Genomic DNA, 17678 nt, shown 5'->3' on the forward strand with positions numbered 1-17678 from the left:
TGACCTCTAGCACCATAAAATAGTAAGTCTGTGTTGCCCTAAGCCACTCCTGCTTGCGGAAGTCTCTCCCAGGAGCCACAGGAAACTCACACACTGAGAACCCCGATAAAAGCAACTTCCACCATCCACGAACCTGCAGGCGAATGTTGCTCGTGGCAACTTCAATAATCCACAGAGTAGCTTCCGAATATTCAGAGTCCCCATTCCCTTTCCACATGGTGCCATGGTGGACCATAGAGACCTTCTGAAACTCAACATAGCTCTTGGCAATGAAGCACTTTGTCACACCCCCGTATTTGTTCCTGATGTACTAATGTAAACAGTAAGCAACAAGTGCAGGCGTCTTCAGACTTGAACTGGCTCACAGAATGTAACAGGATTGCTCATCTAGATCTTTTGACATAATGATGTCACCTCATAACATCTTAATGTGTCCCCTTGCAAAGCATCTGCAGCTCTGCACATAAAGGACGTTTCCAGGGGATGAGGAGTTTGCCCTAAGAGAAACCACAATGCAAAGACGGTTTAATCTCTCTAAGTCTAAATTTGTATTGTGCCTACCGTGGTACAAGGTGAAGACAAAGCTACTTACAGGTTGTCCAAGATCCTTTACACCACCAAACTGCTCCACCTGCCGCCCAAACACACACTGGCTTACAGATCCCCTACCCCAAGATGATCTCATTATCACAAACAACACCTCCAAAGACCCTATTCCCAAATAAGATCACATTCTGAGACTCTAGGTAGACATCAACATTGGAGGGACACTGCTCAACCCAGCTCACCACGGTACAACCATTTTTTAAATTTGTTTTTCCCCCATCCTTTTCATTTTGATATCTCACCAGAGCAGAAATTTTTCAGAGTGGCATTTGCATCACATGCAGTCCTTAGCTGAGGACCCATTTTCCTTGTGCTTGAGCTTCCCACAGTAAGCCTGGCACCTCTTCTCATCTTCTTCTAGGTCACGTTTGAAGACTCAGTTAATGTACGTTCTCAAGTACGGCTTCTCTGACATATTAGAAAGTCCCTACAATTCGGATTGATAGCACCTGGATTTAGGACCATTAGCTTATTTCTTATCATGTGCTTGTACATCTGTTGTCATCCCTAAATGCGAACGTCTCCTTGAAGTCTAGGAGGAATCCCAGGGATGGGGATGAGTCACAGGAAAGCTTTGGGCAATGTTAAAATGGTGAATAAAAAATGTGTTCACAGTCTTTAAAAAAAAAAAATGCAACAGCTAGAGACCCATAAATGTGACTCCTTCAGAAAGTTTCCAGGGATTATGTTTTGGATGCAATGGGCTTTATAATGATCACCACTGATCTCAGCTGAATAACATCCCTTACATTGCTCATGATCAATGATAAGCCCCCTGGTTTTAATTTCTCAAGGAACTTTGTTTCCAAATAGGAAAACAGTGCCGTGACCAACTTATTCTACTATCTGGTTTCCTGGCAAATACATTTCCCATTGCACATTTTTATGCAGACAGTACGTATATCAATACATATACATGTGCATGTATTATAAATTAACAAGCCAGATTTGTAATCTTGAGCTTTGTGTGAGTCTACCTGCTCGGTCTGACCAAATATGAATTTCAAGGCCAATGGAGAAATTGTGATTTTAATAATAAGAACTCGAACGAGGTAGCCTTCCTTAGCTACTGCTTGAAGAGTCCAGCTTGCCTCCAAAATATCCTGTATTGTACTGTCTAGACCTAGATACTAGTAGTCCATTTCTTAATTCAGCATTTTTCCAATCCTCCTCTCTCATTTTTGAAAAAGTATTCACTGTGTTATGCTTTTAAAACACTCCTCTCTTGAAAATATTATCTTAAATCCATTAAGATTCATGGACTTTTTTTCTTTTGTCAATTGTAAATCACTTTTACCTTTCCATAAACGAAATTGCCTCCTTCACCATGATGGAACCAGTTCGCTCTGCCTTCATGGGCTGCTCAGTGATGTCGTGCTGTCGTAGGAGGAGGCAATCCCAGTACAGAGGAGACGTGTAACTGGAGAACCAAAAGTAGCCCAGCAGAAAAATAAAAAGAATCAAAGAGAGGATGAAGAACCAGGGAAGAGCGATCAAGTGACACAGTTTCGCCAAGATAAGAGTGAGGGCAGCAATGGCGACCAGCTGCACACAAAACCAGATTTTGCTTTCGATGGCTAATTCTGTGTCACGGGAGGGATCTGGCCAGCAGGGGTCAGTGAGAGTGAAAGGCACGCCATAGAAGTAATCAAAGCCATAATGGTTTGGATGATGGCACTGGTCATGTCGGGACTGACAGTTTAAGCCTTGATGCCATTTGCCTGAAATGACAAAGAGACAAATTAAGCATAGTACACCGGCACAGCATGAAGATCCCATGAGCACTCTTCATTCAGAACAAGTGACTTGTGCACAAAAATAGAACAGCAAATAGTTTCCTTCTGCCTAAGCATCCGAGGTCAGCACCCGACACCCGACCCCTCTTTTGCTCTTCGTTAGCTCACAGAAATATGTGTTGAGATCGGGTTGTGAGTGACCAGAAAGAATGGAAGATAAAGGAAGGAAAAATACAGCTGTGAGTTTGTAGCCAGGATGTGAACTGGGTCGCTTCTCATTCACAGAAGGAAATACATCATAGCAACTAAGATAAATGCATGACAGATCAGGGCAGATTACAGGTGTGGATAGATAGGTGAGTAGGTAGGTCGGTACATGATATTAGATAATGAGATATGTATGGATAAGATGGATGGACAACAGGGATGGTGGATAGATAGGTAGGTAGAGAGGTACGTAGGTAGGTAGATAGACAGATGATAACTAGATAGATAGACTGATGCAAATAAGCAATGGAATATAGATGGGGCATGTATATATGTATACACAGGTGGATAGACAGATACATAGATGAATGAGAGGATGTGTGCATGGATGGATAGATGCCTATATAGATAATAAAGACAGATGATAGCAGATAGATAAATAGATAGATAGATGATAGATAGATAGAAGTTAGAGATGGGTGAATGATAGATGGACCAAGCATGGATGAAGGATAGTTGGATAGCTCACTGGATGGAAATCTTAGGTCTCCCACTAAAGTTCAGTAAACTTTATTTGATACAACTTGCCACACCTTGAACAGTAACAAAAACACCCATGGGCATGGGCATCCTGTTGGCATGTGGACTCTAAGAGACAATGATCACGTGTATCCACTGAAACATTAATAGTTCCCTGTGTGGAGTTAGGACGACAAGTACTCACATCTCTGAGTAACTGAGGGGGTAAACAGGAGAGAGGCAAGGCTATGACCCAGGTTTTTCCATCCTGCACCTCCACTAAGATTGTCTTCTCTTGTCAATGTCAAATTGGTTATAAAGCTTGATTTCAAACAGCATCTTATTTCATGCCAGTTGAAACCCAGACTCTCAAATGGGGACAGTAGGTTTAGGTTCCAATGGGTCATCATTGGTTGACATCTGTCATCTTTGGCAGTGAGAAAAAAAAAGACATCTGTACCATATCCATGGTTCCATTTTAATGAAATAATTAGGTGGACCAGACAACTTATCTTGAGAAAATACACAAGCACAGAGAGGCTGACAAATTTGATCTTATTGTGCAACATTTGCATTCAAATGTCTCATGTGTCTCTCAGTGTTGGGAAGAAGCAATTTCCTCATCTTTGAAATTCGGGAACTGGGTTATTCTCAGACGCCCCTTCTGCCTGCAAGTTTCCAATGATTCCATCAATGTGCAATGCAATTAACTAAGAATCCTGATCATTACCATACCATTACCGGGAGACTAAATGCGGACTTAATCATTGCCCAAGGGAGCAGCCCGGTTTTTTCCTCTTCATTGACTCTCTTGAGCTGTGGAAGTGGTGAAAAAAGGAGCTAACCCAGGGGGACATCCTGGAAGGGGTCAGTAGAAACTTTCTGAGGCTACCAAAGTGTTCCTTATCTTGATTTAGGTGACAGATACAGGGTGTAGACATTTTTCAAAAGACATTTTTTTTTAAGATGCATTTTATTCTATTTGGATGATGGCTATGGGGTGTAGACATTTAGATGGAGTCCAATGTTTGACCCCATAAGAAGTTAATGATGCATCAAGCTATTTGTGTGCTCTTAAGAGAGCTCATCACATTTCTTAAAATCATACATGGTCAATGAGGTGAAGGATTTCAGAGTTTGCAGAGGATAATAGAGCAAGACCATCATTGAATAGTAGAGGTCTGTATAGAAAAACATGGGGTGGCCATCGGGCAAGGCCTGGTGTTGAGGTGAGAAAGGATCTTCTGTGGTGCCTGAAGTATGTATGAAAAGGATAAACATGCACCATTTAGGAAGGAGTGAGTGTGTGTGTGTGTGTGTGTGTTCAATGGAGAGGGTCATTATGATAGAGGGTCTAAGGTGAACAAAACACAACAATGAAAGAGGGTTCTGTAGGACACGGGGAACATGTTTACTTGAAAAAGACCATATAATATATTAAAGAGATTAATGTTGGAAAGAGAAAGGTCAGAGGTAGTCAATGAAATGGCAGCTGTGGAGCCTACCTCACTCAGAAGGTCTTCTCTGCCATAGCCAAGATGCATGCTTATTTTGAAATAAAGGGTTTCCAAGGAAACCATGCCAAGTAGAGAATACACGGTGTGGGGATGGTGCAGTCGGTTAAACATCAGAGTCTTCATTTCTGCTCAGGTTACAATCTCAGGGTCGTGAGAAGGAGCCCACATCGGTTCTGCGCTCAGTGCAGCCCACTTTGGATTACCTCTCCCTTTCTCTCTGCCCCTCCCACTCATGCTCTCTCAAATAAATAAATAAATCTTGAAAAAAAGGATAGAACAACACATATTATTTTTTTATAATAAATAAGTCACGCCTTAGGCCACTTCTTACCTATTATTGCAGTGCTATACCCTTGCTTCTTCAGTAAGGCTGCAAACGTCGTCTCGTTACGAGGGAGTCCGGCAGGGGCTCCAAGTGTGATGATGACACGGTTATTTGTGTTAGAGGCCATTCCTAAGTGGGATGGAAAAACAAAACAAACAAACAAACAAAAAACAACAGAACACACATATACAGTGAGTAAATGCCCATCATCATCTACTTAGGGAGGAACTGTTCTTCTCTTAGGGACAAATTAGGGAGATGGGTTCCTCTCAGACCTCCCTTCTGCCTGTAAATCATCAATGATTCCATCAATGTGCAATGCAATTGGAAACCGTTCGTTACCATTCCACTGCAATGCCATCGGGAGACTAAATGTGGACTTAATCATTACCAAAGGCAGCAGCACAGTTTTTAAAATCTGAATTGACTCTTCTTTGAGCTGTGGGAGTGGTGAAAGAAGGAGCTAACCCAGGGGGACATCTTGGAAGGGGTCAAAGGAAACTTTCTGAGGCAACCGAAATGGTCCTTATCTTGAGTTGGGTGACAGATGCAGGGTATAGACATTTTTCAAAAGACTTTTTTTTTTTTTTAAGATCCATTTTTAAGATCCATCCACCATGAAGGGGAAGTGAGTTATAGAGGGTTCAGGAGCTTGAAGGTACAGATGTAACATGTGAGGAACAGAAAATCATCACACAGGGGAGGAAAATTGTGTTTCCCAGACAGAACGCACACTGGTCTCCACTACAGACCTCTTTACACATTTGCATGCACACAACATTATCAGACATGCACAAACACATCATTCAAATAACAGTCTACACATAGACTCCAGCATGTTTACGATGACACAAGATATCTGTTCAATAGATAGGTGATTGAACAACAAACACAAGCTGCCCTTGGTCGGGAAATCACCGTATTAGAAAAGGAGCCAAAAAATGAAACCTTGTGAAAACTTCAAAGCCTATTGTTTCTACAATGGATTCTTTTTTCTGACAATAGATTTTAGTTGTATTTGTACAAAAGGTAGATAAGCCAAATGTCTGTCAAAAACCTGACACTGGGGCCTTTGGCAAGACCAGGCACCTAGTTTTTGAACCTCTCCATTCCTTACCAAAAATAGAGCAATAAGAAAACCACTCACTCATGAACATCACTAGTGACAAATCTAGGTGGCAGGTAGATGAGGACATGTCAAACAAGTCCAAGATCTACATTTTACAGAGAAGAAGCAGAAGAATGCAAACCAGTTTCTGAAGGATCCATTAACTGAAGAAGCCCAGAATAGCCATGGGCTATTCTCTGGAGAAAAGCAAAAACAGAGGCACTTCTCCCAGTCTCACTGCTAGTAACCGAAGATTTCTGGGTGTATGGAAAATGTTGGAGCAATCCAGCCTGAAGAACTCTGTAAACCGACCTATCCTGGCGTCCTTCCAAAATGGCGGCCCAACCTTGAAGCAATACCCAGGAGTGTAGAGGAAATTGAATAAGACAGGACAGAGTGGGTGAAAAGAATGAGAAATTCCATATGAAACTAAGAAAGGCAATTCAGTAGGAGACTTTCAGAGAGGGAGCTCCCATTGTTTAAATACCATATACAAGGAGGCAAGAGAAAAAGTCTTCCAAGTTGGATTTGGTAACCATGTCCTCTGCATGAAACCATCTCCTTCGTAATGTTAGGGAAGCTAGTTTTACATAAAGTGAGTAGCAGAGAAGAAAAAAAGAAGAGTCAAATCACCTATAAGTTTACCATAAGAAAAAAAAAAAACAGCTGGACCTGATTCATCTTAACACAAGCTAAGCAAGATATTGTCAACCTCATGGGATGCAAAAGGTTATGTGACAACGTAAAACAAGCTCAACAACGGGCTTCTCAAGCTTGACTAAGAATTGGACGTAAGCACTGGACATCATTCACCTAGGAATTATATGCTCTGCTTCCTCTTAAACTATAGACTATGTGTCCATAAATCACGGCCGGTCTGACCATCTTTGAATATATAACCGCATGGCCCACCCATTCCAGTATTGTATTGTATTGTATTGAATCCAAAAGAACCGAAAAGTGTTGAGTCAAAAACGTGTACGGGCAGCGACACAGCAGAACTATTCATAAGAGCCTAAAGCCGGAAACAACCCAACGGTTGGTCAATCAAGAGATGAATAAACAAAACATATTACAACCATATAATCCTTATGTGTGTGATAACCGTTGGAGACCTTTTGGCAGGTCCTCGTCTTGATACCCCCAATTAGCGCAGATGCATCCTATTAATTAGTTCCTTCCAAAACAGCTTGCCATTCTTGCCCTGGGAGGGAAAGCCCTGCCTACTCTCGATCATGGAACACTCGGGATAAACCATCAGGGTGAGGTGAATGGACAGAGGCATCTGCAGGGACGACTTGGGCCAACGAGGGAACAGTGGTTTCCATGCAGACATCTGCAGTTGTGAATACAAGGACCTGTGTGTGTGTGTGTGCGTGTGCATGTTTGGGGGGCAATTTTTTAAAAAAATGGACTAGCCACATTTTCATTTCCTTGAATCCTGATGGGCCCACAGACCGTAAAACAGGCATGTCCATCTACGCACCTGATCGGATGGGGTATCTTCCCGTGAGGAAGGCAGCCCGGCTTGGGGTGCACATGGGGGCTGCAGAGATGTGTTGATTCAGCTTCACGCCTTCCCGGGCTAGGCGGTCAATGTTTGGTGTCCTGGAAAGAGACAGAAAGGGGATTGCAGAGAGGAGGAGGAGGAAGAAAGAGACAGACAAAGGCAGAAGCCAACATGGCTGTTGACGATGATTCCCAGAGCTCGGAACAGCCGAATAAGTCACCGCACACAGAGCCCTATTTCCTTTTTCTCCTCACGTCATGGAAAAAAATACAGCTGAGGTTTTAGACTGTGGCTGTCTCTTGGAAGGTTGATATAATTTGCTGCTGCGATATGGTGTCTAATGAATATATGGCCCTGGCTTCTAAAATATATATTAAAAAAACTTAGTGCCTGTGGACTGATTCATTAAGGCGAATGACTTACGGACTTTAGTTATGCCTACCTACTTACAGACACAAGGAAAAGTTCGATGCACGTGTTCCGTAGAGAGATGTCCTTGCTCTAGACCAAGTTCGCAACCCCTGCCTTGTCAATCCCTGTAAAGACGCCTGGAGGTTGGAGACCATCAGATAGATTTCTACAGCACAATCCCTTGCCTGGATGCAAATAAAGACCTAGCTTTCGTCGTGACAGAAGTGATCGAACAAAATGGAATTGTTCAAGTACAGGGTTCACGCGTCAAGTGTGACGGTGACACACGTCAATGGCTTCTGCCACCTACCACAGAGCTCTGACTCTGTTGGCCCTATGGTTTTTGATTCTTTCAGAGGACCCACTCTTAAAATGGAAGGATATCACCTTAAAAGGCTTCAAAAATTAGGAAGCACAAAATGACCAGCTCCACCAAGTAAAAGTAGGCATAAAAATCATCACTTATTGGGGTCACCTGGGGGGCTTGGTTGAGCAGGAGACTCTTGGTTTTGGCTCAGGTCATGATCTCATGGGCATGGGATCAAGCTCTCGTTGGACTCCATGCTCAGTGGAAAGTCTGCTTGAGATTCTCTCTTTGTCCCCGCACCCCCCCCTTTCTAAAATAAATAAATCTTTTTTAAAAACCGTCACTTGTGTCATAATACTGCATATCACAGAGGGCTCACTATGTGTCAGGTATCGACTCAAAATGCTCTGCATGTATGAACTCCCACCTGTATACTACCCAACTGTGCGCTCAACCGACAGGAAAGAAAGCCAAGACACAGAGGTTAAGTAACTCCCTCGAGATTTCACCAGCGATAAGTGCAGACCCAAGATTCAACTCCAATCAGGCCTGATTTTAGCATGATTTGCTCCTTGTAAAGACAATTTCCCACCCATGAGTTTGGTTTTCCACACGATATCGTCATAAACGTTCATCAACCCCCCAAGCCCAGACAACAGATGAAATCACACAACTCAGTCTGAAACCTTACCTCATGGTGTCATTGCCAAAGCAGCCCAGGTCCCCAATCCCAAGGTCATCTACCACAATCAGGACTACATTAGGCTTATCGTCAGGCACCTCTTGGGACCAGCATGGATTTAAGAGTACACATATCCAAGACAGAGCAATGAAGAGCCTCCTGAAAAACAAGCATGGATTTTGTTCAATGATGTTGGGAGCTACGTCCCTTTGCAATGTGCCCTTCTCATGAAAACAACCAGGCACATCTCCCTGAGAAACAGGAGAGCCTCTCAAATTTCTCTCCCCAAGCACTGGCTGCTGCTATCGCATGGGGTCCATGAGGCTCAAAATGACTTTCTCCTGGGTTCCCCACTCACATACACTAAATTCTTTTCTAGGGGGTGAAGTCTGAAATCGTTTACTCAGAGACAAAGCATTTCTTAGGCCAGAAGCAATGAGACTCCTGAGTTCATATCCTTGGAAGAAGGAGCCTGCTGACTTTCCTTCACACCCGATGAAGCTCACACGTGGGCAGCTGTAGAGGTTTGCTGAGGGGACATTTGGTTGGAGCAGCAAACACCAACAGCAGCAAATGGTAAACAAAACAAAGAAAAAGCAACCCCGGGGTAAAGGAGAAGGGAGAACTTTGGTGAAGAACTGAATTCTGGTCTCTGGAATCCAGAGACCAGTCTAGTACCCTTCAAGATGCTGGTCAGTCCCAACCCGAGTCCCATTCTCTCAAAGAAATAGGTAATTCCCTTCCTACTGGATCCCTACTCCATTGTCGGGTAATAAATATTGGACACTTGAACTATTAGCTGCTAACATTTCCATGTTGTCTTTATCCGTATTTCAAAACCCACCTCAAATATGTCCTCCAGAAAGAAGAGAAATGGTCCCTGACCTTCGTCTGCTCTCAGAACCCGTTGTAAATGCTCAGAAAACAACGTTGGCCACATGAGTAGCAACTCTTTGCTTTTACCCAAACATATCCCCCCACCATGACTATGAACTTCTCAAAGGCAAGACCCATATGCCCAGGACTTTTCCCGTTGTCAAATCATGATTATTACACGTGTTTTTCATCTACCCAACATGGGTTGAACTGCCTTTCTCACATCCTATTTTGACCATATCTCACTTATTTTTATTTCTGTCATTAAAGTGTAGCGGGCATGCAGTGTTACACACTGGGCACAGCACAGGGATGGGACGAGACTCTGTGTTATGCTGTGACCGCCACAAATGGACCTACCACGCATCACCATGCAATGCTACTAAATTACCTGCAGCATCTGAAAATAACACGACTATGTCGGAAATCTGCAGTTCATATTTGTATCAGTTGCCAACGTATCTCCTATTTTTATCATCGACTTAACCAAACCCAGAATGTCAGTGTGGATCTACAACCAACCGTGGCTAGAAAACATGACGTTGAATCCCTGTTATGTATAAAGCTGAATTCCCAGGTGTCCCTAGAGTGTCCACTGCATTTGCAAAATAGCTCACTGTTTCTCTCACCCGAGTTTCATCGCACACCGCTGGGAGCCTTTCTTTTTCCCTTGGCCAGAGATAAAATGTGCTGGAAAAAAAAAAAAAAACAAACAAACACAGACAGGTATTATCTTCTTGTTCACGCCACTAGTCCCCATGGTAACAAGAGATGACAAAGCCAAATTTCCACTTCTGACATTTAAAACTGGTTTTTTCAGAATCTGCCAAGACACGAACCTCCCGTCATCAAAGTCTCTGCTGCTCTTACTTTGTTTTTAAGGAGCTCTTACTTTGCCCAGTCCTGGGTCCCCCTACCTCTCTCTGCCTCTTGAGTTAACTGGCTCTGTCCCTAAACCTACCTTAAAACACATCTGGATGACTACACAGTCTCGAGGAGCTGCTAAACCTGAAGGCTTATACTCAGAAGGTCTACATGGGATAAATCTGGGTCATCCAAAAAAAAAAAAAAAAAAAGGTTGTTACTTGAATGGACCAGTACTTTGGTTTTGGATTAGCACAAATACTACAACACCATACAGTGATCTTAGGATAGTTCGTTATCATACATCAGGGTGGAGCTATGATGAGCTCATGATACTATAGCAAAATCCATTGCAATGAAAGAAAACATACACTCACTCATCTTTTGCCTACAAACCATCCCTCATGTTTGTACTTAAGATAATATTAGGACCATAACACAGACCCCCTCCTTCCTCGATCTGTTTGTCAAAAGCAAGATGATAGAGACAGCAGAAGAAGAGCTATTGGCTAAGGAAGGAGAAAGAAGAGAAGCTTATTCAGACAAACACTGGTTTGGAATCAACCTCTCAATGCCTACGCTGACCCACTGGGTTCTAGAAAATAGGCAGCCAAAGGGGCTTCCAAAATCCCAAGTCTGCCCATGACAACAGAAACTAAACAAGAAGCAAGAAGAGTCAAGAACATCCATCCTCATAAGGCTTCCTCAACTCACCTGTCTGCTGTGCTTTGGTCTACCTTTCTGTCCAAGACAAAACCAGAAGGCTGTCTTGAAGACCTCTTGCTTCTGCTCAACAGCCACCTGGACTCATCAGCTAAATATCACCCTGCTGGTACCACCTCTCTCTGCGATGTGGAGGCTGGTCAACACTCTGCCCACCCAGATGGTTCAGGTTTGTGAGACAAAAATGTGGCAACCTGATTTGCCTCCCTGATTTGCATCTCCTTACACAAACCCATGGGGAAATGTCATAGTCAGCAAAGCCCTTGGCACCCTCCCTGTAGTTACGGAGTATTCCTATCTGTGACTGCCACAAAAATGATTCATCAAGCTGTTCTATGAAGGAACACCGGGTTCCAATGACTTAAGGAACTCTAGCATTGCCCCAGGGTGATCTGTACACCCAACCAAAGGAGGGAACATACAACCTTTCCCCAACCCCTAGGATTATTTCTCCATTCTGCTCAATAAGACCAACTATGGGAAATAATGTAGGGGCTCATGGACATGCTATTTGTCAACACCATGCCCCAAACGGGTTGCCACTGTGAAGCACAGAGAGAGAGAGACAGCCACTCTCCCACATGATGAAAGAATCTGGGTGTAGAGGAACCAAGGAATTGTCATCCTACAGACAAAGAAAAGCTCCTGAACGCTCAGTTATACAAACCAGAGAAGTTTGCTTAGGGATTAGCCGCATAGATTCTCATAATAAAGCCCTCTTCCTCCAAAACATAGTTTTTTTTTGTTTTTTTTTTTTAATGGAATGTCTTATTCCAGGTTCCATCAACTCTAGATACCAGATCCTGGACCATCAGACCCAACATACAGAGGATCCCCAGGTCATTTTTGTTTCCAGGGAACTTTGCATGGGAATTGTATAAAAATAACCAAAAAAAGAAAAAAGAAAAAAAGAAAAGTTCTGGGCCCATTCTCCCAAATGAGCACCACGAAGGGTGTACCAAGTTTTCATCCTGAACAATAAAATATAAGGCATAAAAGTGTTTCCAAATCCAGATTCCTATGTCAGCTCCATCATTAACTGGTTCCATATCTCATTGGTGTGTCCATTCAATGGTTCTTCTCCTTCCAGACTCTGGGGCCCTCATTATACACCCCATCTTTCTTTGTGTTATGGGGTGAATTTCTTGGGAGTTGCTCAGGGCCCTTAGTTATCATACCATAAAAGGTTTTTCACTCACGTACACTTGCCTTCCTGCTAGTAATTTGTTTCCCTATGATCTGCACACGTTGATATGTTTGGTACTTGCTGACTGCACTTTATGTTAATAAGTGCAACTAAGTGCAATTGTCTGTGAGGTTTCAGGTCGTGATTAATGCTATTTACTCAGTCATCGTTAGTAATGCAACACCGCTATCTTAAGCAGCCATCTTTAAGTCCAAAAACAAAACCATTGGAAGATGAGATTCAAGATGTTGGCCAGACTGGGGGCATGTTTTCTGAGTTGTATTCATCAGAAATGATCCCGTTAGTGACAATGACTGGAAATCAAGCCTGTCCTCAGATTGAGGGCTTGTGGGAATAAGTTGGAAAACCTTGATTTTACCTAAATAGGTATGATTTGACGCTTGGCTACTCTCCTTGAAAGACATGCATGTATCTTAAGATATAAACCCTAGTGGACACTTGAACAGAACTTTGAGTACATGTAAACATGCATGGTCATGTTGGGTTTGGTGTCCTGATGAAGATGCACATCTTCCAAGAGAAACTGATAGGATGTCTCCCTTGTCATCATTGGCATATTTTTTTTTTTTTTTGAGACGGTAGATTGTGCTTATGGAACAGCGTGTTGCCTCCAATAGGAGGTAGAGTTAGATGATAAACAGTCTTCTGCTTACCACAGATGGTGGAGACCTTTGCTAAACTCCTTAGACTCCCAAGTTTGCTTTCTTAATGGGTAAAGTCACGGTCATGCTTTCACATGTACATACGCACTGTTACAAGGTAACCATCTCAATGACTCTCCCTGACCATGTCCATGGATAATTTCAGGTGCCCCCCAAAAAGGGGGTCATCATCTTCATCTTTCACAATGACCAGATGCTGAGGACTGCACAGACCCTACCAAGTGACATGGAATCAGGTTCTCCTGCCCTCCCTAGAGGTGAAAGCTGGGTTAGCCAGATAAGAACAAATTCCATCCTGCCCTTCTGACATAAAAACATTGCTTTCTAGGGGTGCCTGGGTGGCTCAGTGGCTTAGGCCGCTACCTTCGGCTTAGGTCATGATCTCGGGGTCCTGGGATCGAGTCCCGCATCAGGCTCTCTGCTCAGCGGGGAGCCTGCTTCCCTCTCTCTCTCTCTCTCTCTCTGCCTACTTGTGATCTTTGTCTGTCAAATAAATAAATAGAATCTTTAAAAAAAAAAAAGCATTGCTTTCTAATAACCCAGTTTCAGGGAAGATGTAACAGATGCATCGGTTTTGCAATGAGGAACATGCTGAGAATATCCCTTGTGCAAAAATGGCCAGGGGCACTTGGGTGGCTCAGGCAGTTAAGCATCTGCCTTCAGCTTGGATCATCATCTCAGGGTCCTAGGATGGATCCTTGGAAGGAAGGAAGGAAGGAAGAAAGGAAGGAAGGAAGGAAGGGAGAGAAGAAGGAAATGGCCAGACGCTCCCACCAGGTGCTGCTAACTCTTCCGCCTACAAGCAAAATTGTGTTTGTTCAATGAAGTGTTTTTTTAACTTTATAAATTTTTTAACTTTATAATTTACTTTTTTATAATTTTAAACTTTATATTTTTAAGAATTCTGTTATATTAGCCCCCATACAGTACATCATTAGTTTTTGATGTTAAGTGTTCCATGATTCATTGTTTGCATATAACACCTAGTGCTCCATGCAATACATGCCCTCCTTAATACCCACCACCAGGTTCACCCATTCCCCCTCCCAAAATCCTCAGTTTGATTCCAAAAGTCCATGGTCTTCCATGGTTTGTCTCCCACTCTGGTTTCTGCCCCCTTTCATTTTCCCCTTCCTTCTCCTAATGTCCTCCATGCTATTCCTTAAGCTCCACAAATAAGTGAAACCATATGATAATTGTCTTTCTCTGCTTGACTTGTTTCACTCAGCATAATCTCCTCCAGTCCCATTCATGTTGATGCAAATGTTGGGTATTTGTCCTTTCTGATGGCTGAGTAATATTCCATTGTATCCATAGCACATACCCTCCCCAATGTCCATAACCCCACCACCCTCTCCTTACCCCCCTTCCCCCGGCAACCCTCAGTTTGTTTTGAGATTAAGAGTCACTTATGGTTTGTCTCCCTCCCGATCCCATCTTGTTTCATTTATTCTTTTCCTACCCCCCAAACCCCCCATGTTGCATCACCACTTCCTCATATCATATGATAGTTGTCTTTCTCCGCTTGACTTATTTCGCTAAGCATGATACGCTCTAGTTCCATCCATGTTGTCGCAAATGGCAAGATTTCATTTCTTTTGATGGCTGCATAGTATTCCATTGTGTATATATACCACATCTTCTTGATCCATTCATCTGTGGATGGACATCTAGGTTCTTTCCATAGTTTGGCTATTGCATTGCTGCTATAAACATTCGGGTGCACGTGCCCCTTCGATCACTACGTTTGTATCTTTAGGGTATGTTTAGTGCAATTGCTGGATCATAGGGCAGTTCTATTTTCAACATTTTGAGGAACCTCCATGCTGTTTTCCAGAGTGGTTGCACCAGCTTGCATTCCCACCAACAGTGTAGAAGGGTTCCCCTTTCTCCACATCCTCACCACCATCTGTCCTTTCCTGACTTGTGAATTTTAGCCATTCTGACTGGTGTGAGGTGGTATCTTGTTGGGTTTTGGTTTGTATTTCCCTGATGCTGAGTGATGTGGAGCACGTTTTCATGTGTCTGTTGGCCATCTGGATGTCTTCTTTGCAGAAATGTCTGTTCATATCCTCCAAGGGGCGTCTTGGAAAAGGTAACTCTTGGACTGAATTCCTGACAAGGTGCATCTAAGGTAGGTCAGAAAATGCAGGTTTTCCAGGTGAAGTTCTTGCAACATAGGAGGAAGTAAATCAGGAAATGCTGGGGACATGACTTTGTCACCTGAAGCTTGGATTCTAGCTGACAGGGAAGGAGAGCTGCTCCATGATTTATAGCTGACTGGTGAGTTTGCAACAATTACATTATAAAAAAGGAAAATATTGACTGCAAAGACAATGTGAGGATGTAGATCGCATAGTTCCTTCAAGGCTATCCTGTAGGATGGCATTGCCTGTACCATGGTTCTGGACAAGTGCATTTGATTCCTCCCCAAAGGCACAAGAGGTGAGCAGGCTGAACCCCACAAGTCTGCGTCCTGGCTCCCACACACAACTGCCTGGGCAAGAAGTCTAGTACCTCAAAATATTGCCCCACATGATGTCGCCGCAGCCACCATCCTGGCTTTCAGAACCGGATCGGGTGGAGAACGCCATGCCTGTCTTTGGAGACCACACAAAGGCATGTCTCCTGCAGCCACTGCCCAGCACATCAGCCCCGTCCATGCAGGCTTACCAGGGCCACTGTAGAGATGGTTCTCTAGCACACAGGCTGAATTCCACTGTTGTGGGGTTTCGAGATGTAGCAGATAAATGCCCCCAGCTCACTTTGACTTTCAGCAACACGTCCCGTATTCATTTTAGCACAAATATGTCCCAAATACTGCATGGGGACCTGATGCCGGGGAAAAGCATTTGTTGCTTATCCAGAATCCAAATCCAACGGGGGCCTTTAGTGTCATGCCAGGCCCAGCCCACAGCCTGTGAGCTACGGCAGAGATAACAGAGCAGTCGGCAGCATTTACGACACTGATTAACATGACACATGACTTCACCAGGTGGAAGTAGACAAAGTCACATTGCCAGGGATGGCCTAGACCACTCGGTACAATTCATAAATATCCACCATTAAAAAAAAAAAAAAAAAAAAAGAACCTCACCAAACTGATGATAGAATGTTTCATTCTTCTTTACAGAGGGATAATTTATGTGTGTTTGTAAGGGTGTATGTATACGTGTGTTCATGTGTGTGCGTATGCGTCTTTGCATGGATGTGTGTAGATGTGTGCCTCTGTGTCTCTCTGTGTGCACACATGTGCTGTCTCTGTGTATGCTTCTGCGTGTGTCTTTATATGGGTATGTATTTGTGCCTCTGTGTTGTGTGTCTGTGTACACATGTGTTAGTCTCTCCGTGTGTTCATATGCATGCCATGTCTCTGTGTGTATACATGTGTGTGTGCACTCCTGTGAATGGCCAACATGAGCTAGCTAATGAGCCCAATAGCCAAGACAAATGCATGAAAATCTAGGCAGGAATGTGGCTTTGACCCAAATCTCCACTAATATTAAAATTCAATATTAGAGGCTCTACCCAATGAACAAAATAAGCACAAGAAAGAAAGAACGGGTTCTTGCTATCATTTAAAAAAGAAATGTTCAGCTCGGAAAACCAACAGTCAACAGAAAGTCTGATAAAACTAACTAACCAAAAGCCTTAGGAATGTACACCAAAGGGATGGGTTGTGGTGTCATAGCCAACTACATGGCATGAAGCACAGGTCGTGATGGTCCCCAGGGCCAGGGGACAAAAATGGACAAAGCAAGGGTGCACGGCTGCCTGGGATGTTGGATCATCATGGCAAAGAGGAAACTAAAGCATCATTGGTACCAAAGAACATGGGTGCCATAGTCACGGGTTGGGATGTCGAGTTCCCATTAGCTCGTGTGCCACTCACCCACAGGACGCGTCTACGTTGGGGCAGGGGGAGGGACCACATGCTCAGACAATATCTGAGCCACTCTGGGGAAGAGCCCAGAGTCCCCACTTTCCAAGAACCCAACCCTGGTCAGCACCTCTGGACCCCATCTGCTCCACCATACCCCAAAGTCAAGGAAACCTTTCCCCTTGCCTTGTGCTACCTGTTCGCACAGAAAAAGAAGTGCCCAAAGTTCAGATACAAGGAAAATACCTTGACCCTGGGAAAGACTCTATAATCCAACACACAGACCAAAGACGTTCTTCTAAAAATTCAGAATACACCACAAGACGGAATTTCTTCATAAAACAGAGAAACCATGCTAAAACCACTGATGTATGTCATCAGTGGAACTTTGTCACCTGCAAAGGGAAGCACCACAAAGAAGCAGGAATGATACTTCATAATGAGAAATCATCACTGAATTAAAATCAGCAACAGTCTTAATACCACAGAGAAAACCCACAGAACGTGGGGCGGAAATGTATGACAAGTCAACGAGAAA

At 43.5% G+C, this 17678-nt stretch overlaps 1 protein-coding gene across 1 annotated transcript in view; it reads right to left on the bottom strand.

Annotated features, from left to right (window-relative positions):
* The window catches only part of LOC309856940 (arylsulfatase F-like), a gene marked incomplete at both ends in the record, with an annotated part of 28080 nt that extends 12157 nt beyond the window's left edge, over positions 1-15923 (bottom strand). The window contains 5 exons of the mRNA XM_082718745.1: positions 1904-2327; positions 4917-5039; positions 7505-7626; positions 8938-9087; positions 15778-15923. Coding sequence (XP_082574871.1) covers positions 1904-2327; positions 4917-5039; positions 7505-7626; positions 8938-9087; positions 15778-15923 — 965 coding nt within the window. The remainder of the gene's footprint in view (positions 1-1903; positions 2328-4916; positions 5040-7504; positions 7627-8937; positions 9088-15777) is intronic.
* Between the last annotated feature and the right edge of the window lie 1755 nt (positions 15924-17678).

Source organism: Mustela nivalis, assembly GCF_964662115.1.
Source record: "Mustela nivalis genome assembly, chromosome: Y".
NCBI lineage: Eukaryota > Metazoa > Chordata > Mammalia > Carnivora > Mustelidae > Mustela > Mustela nivalis.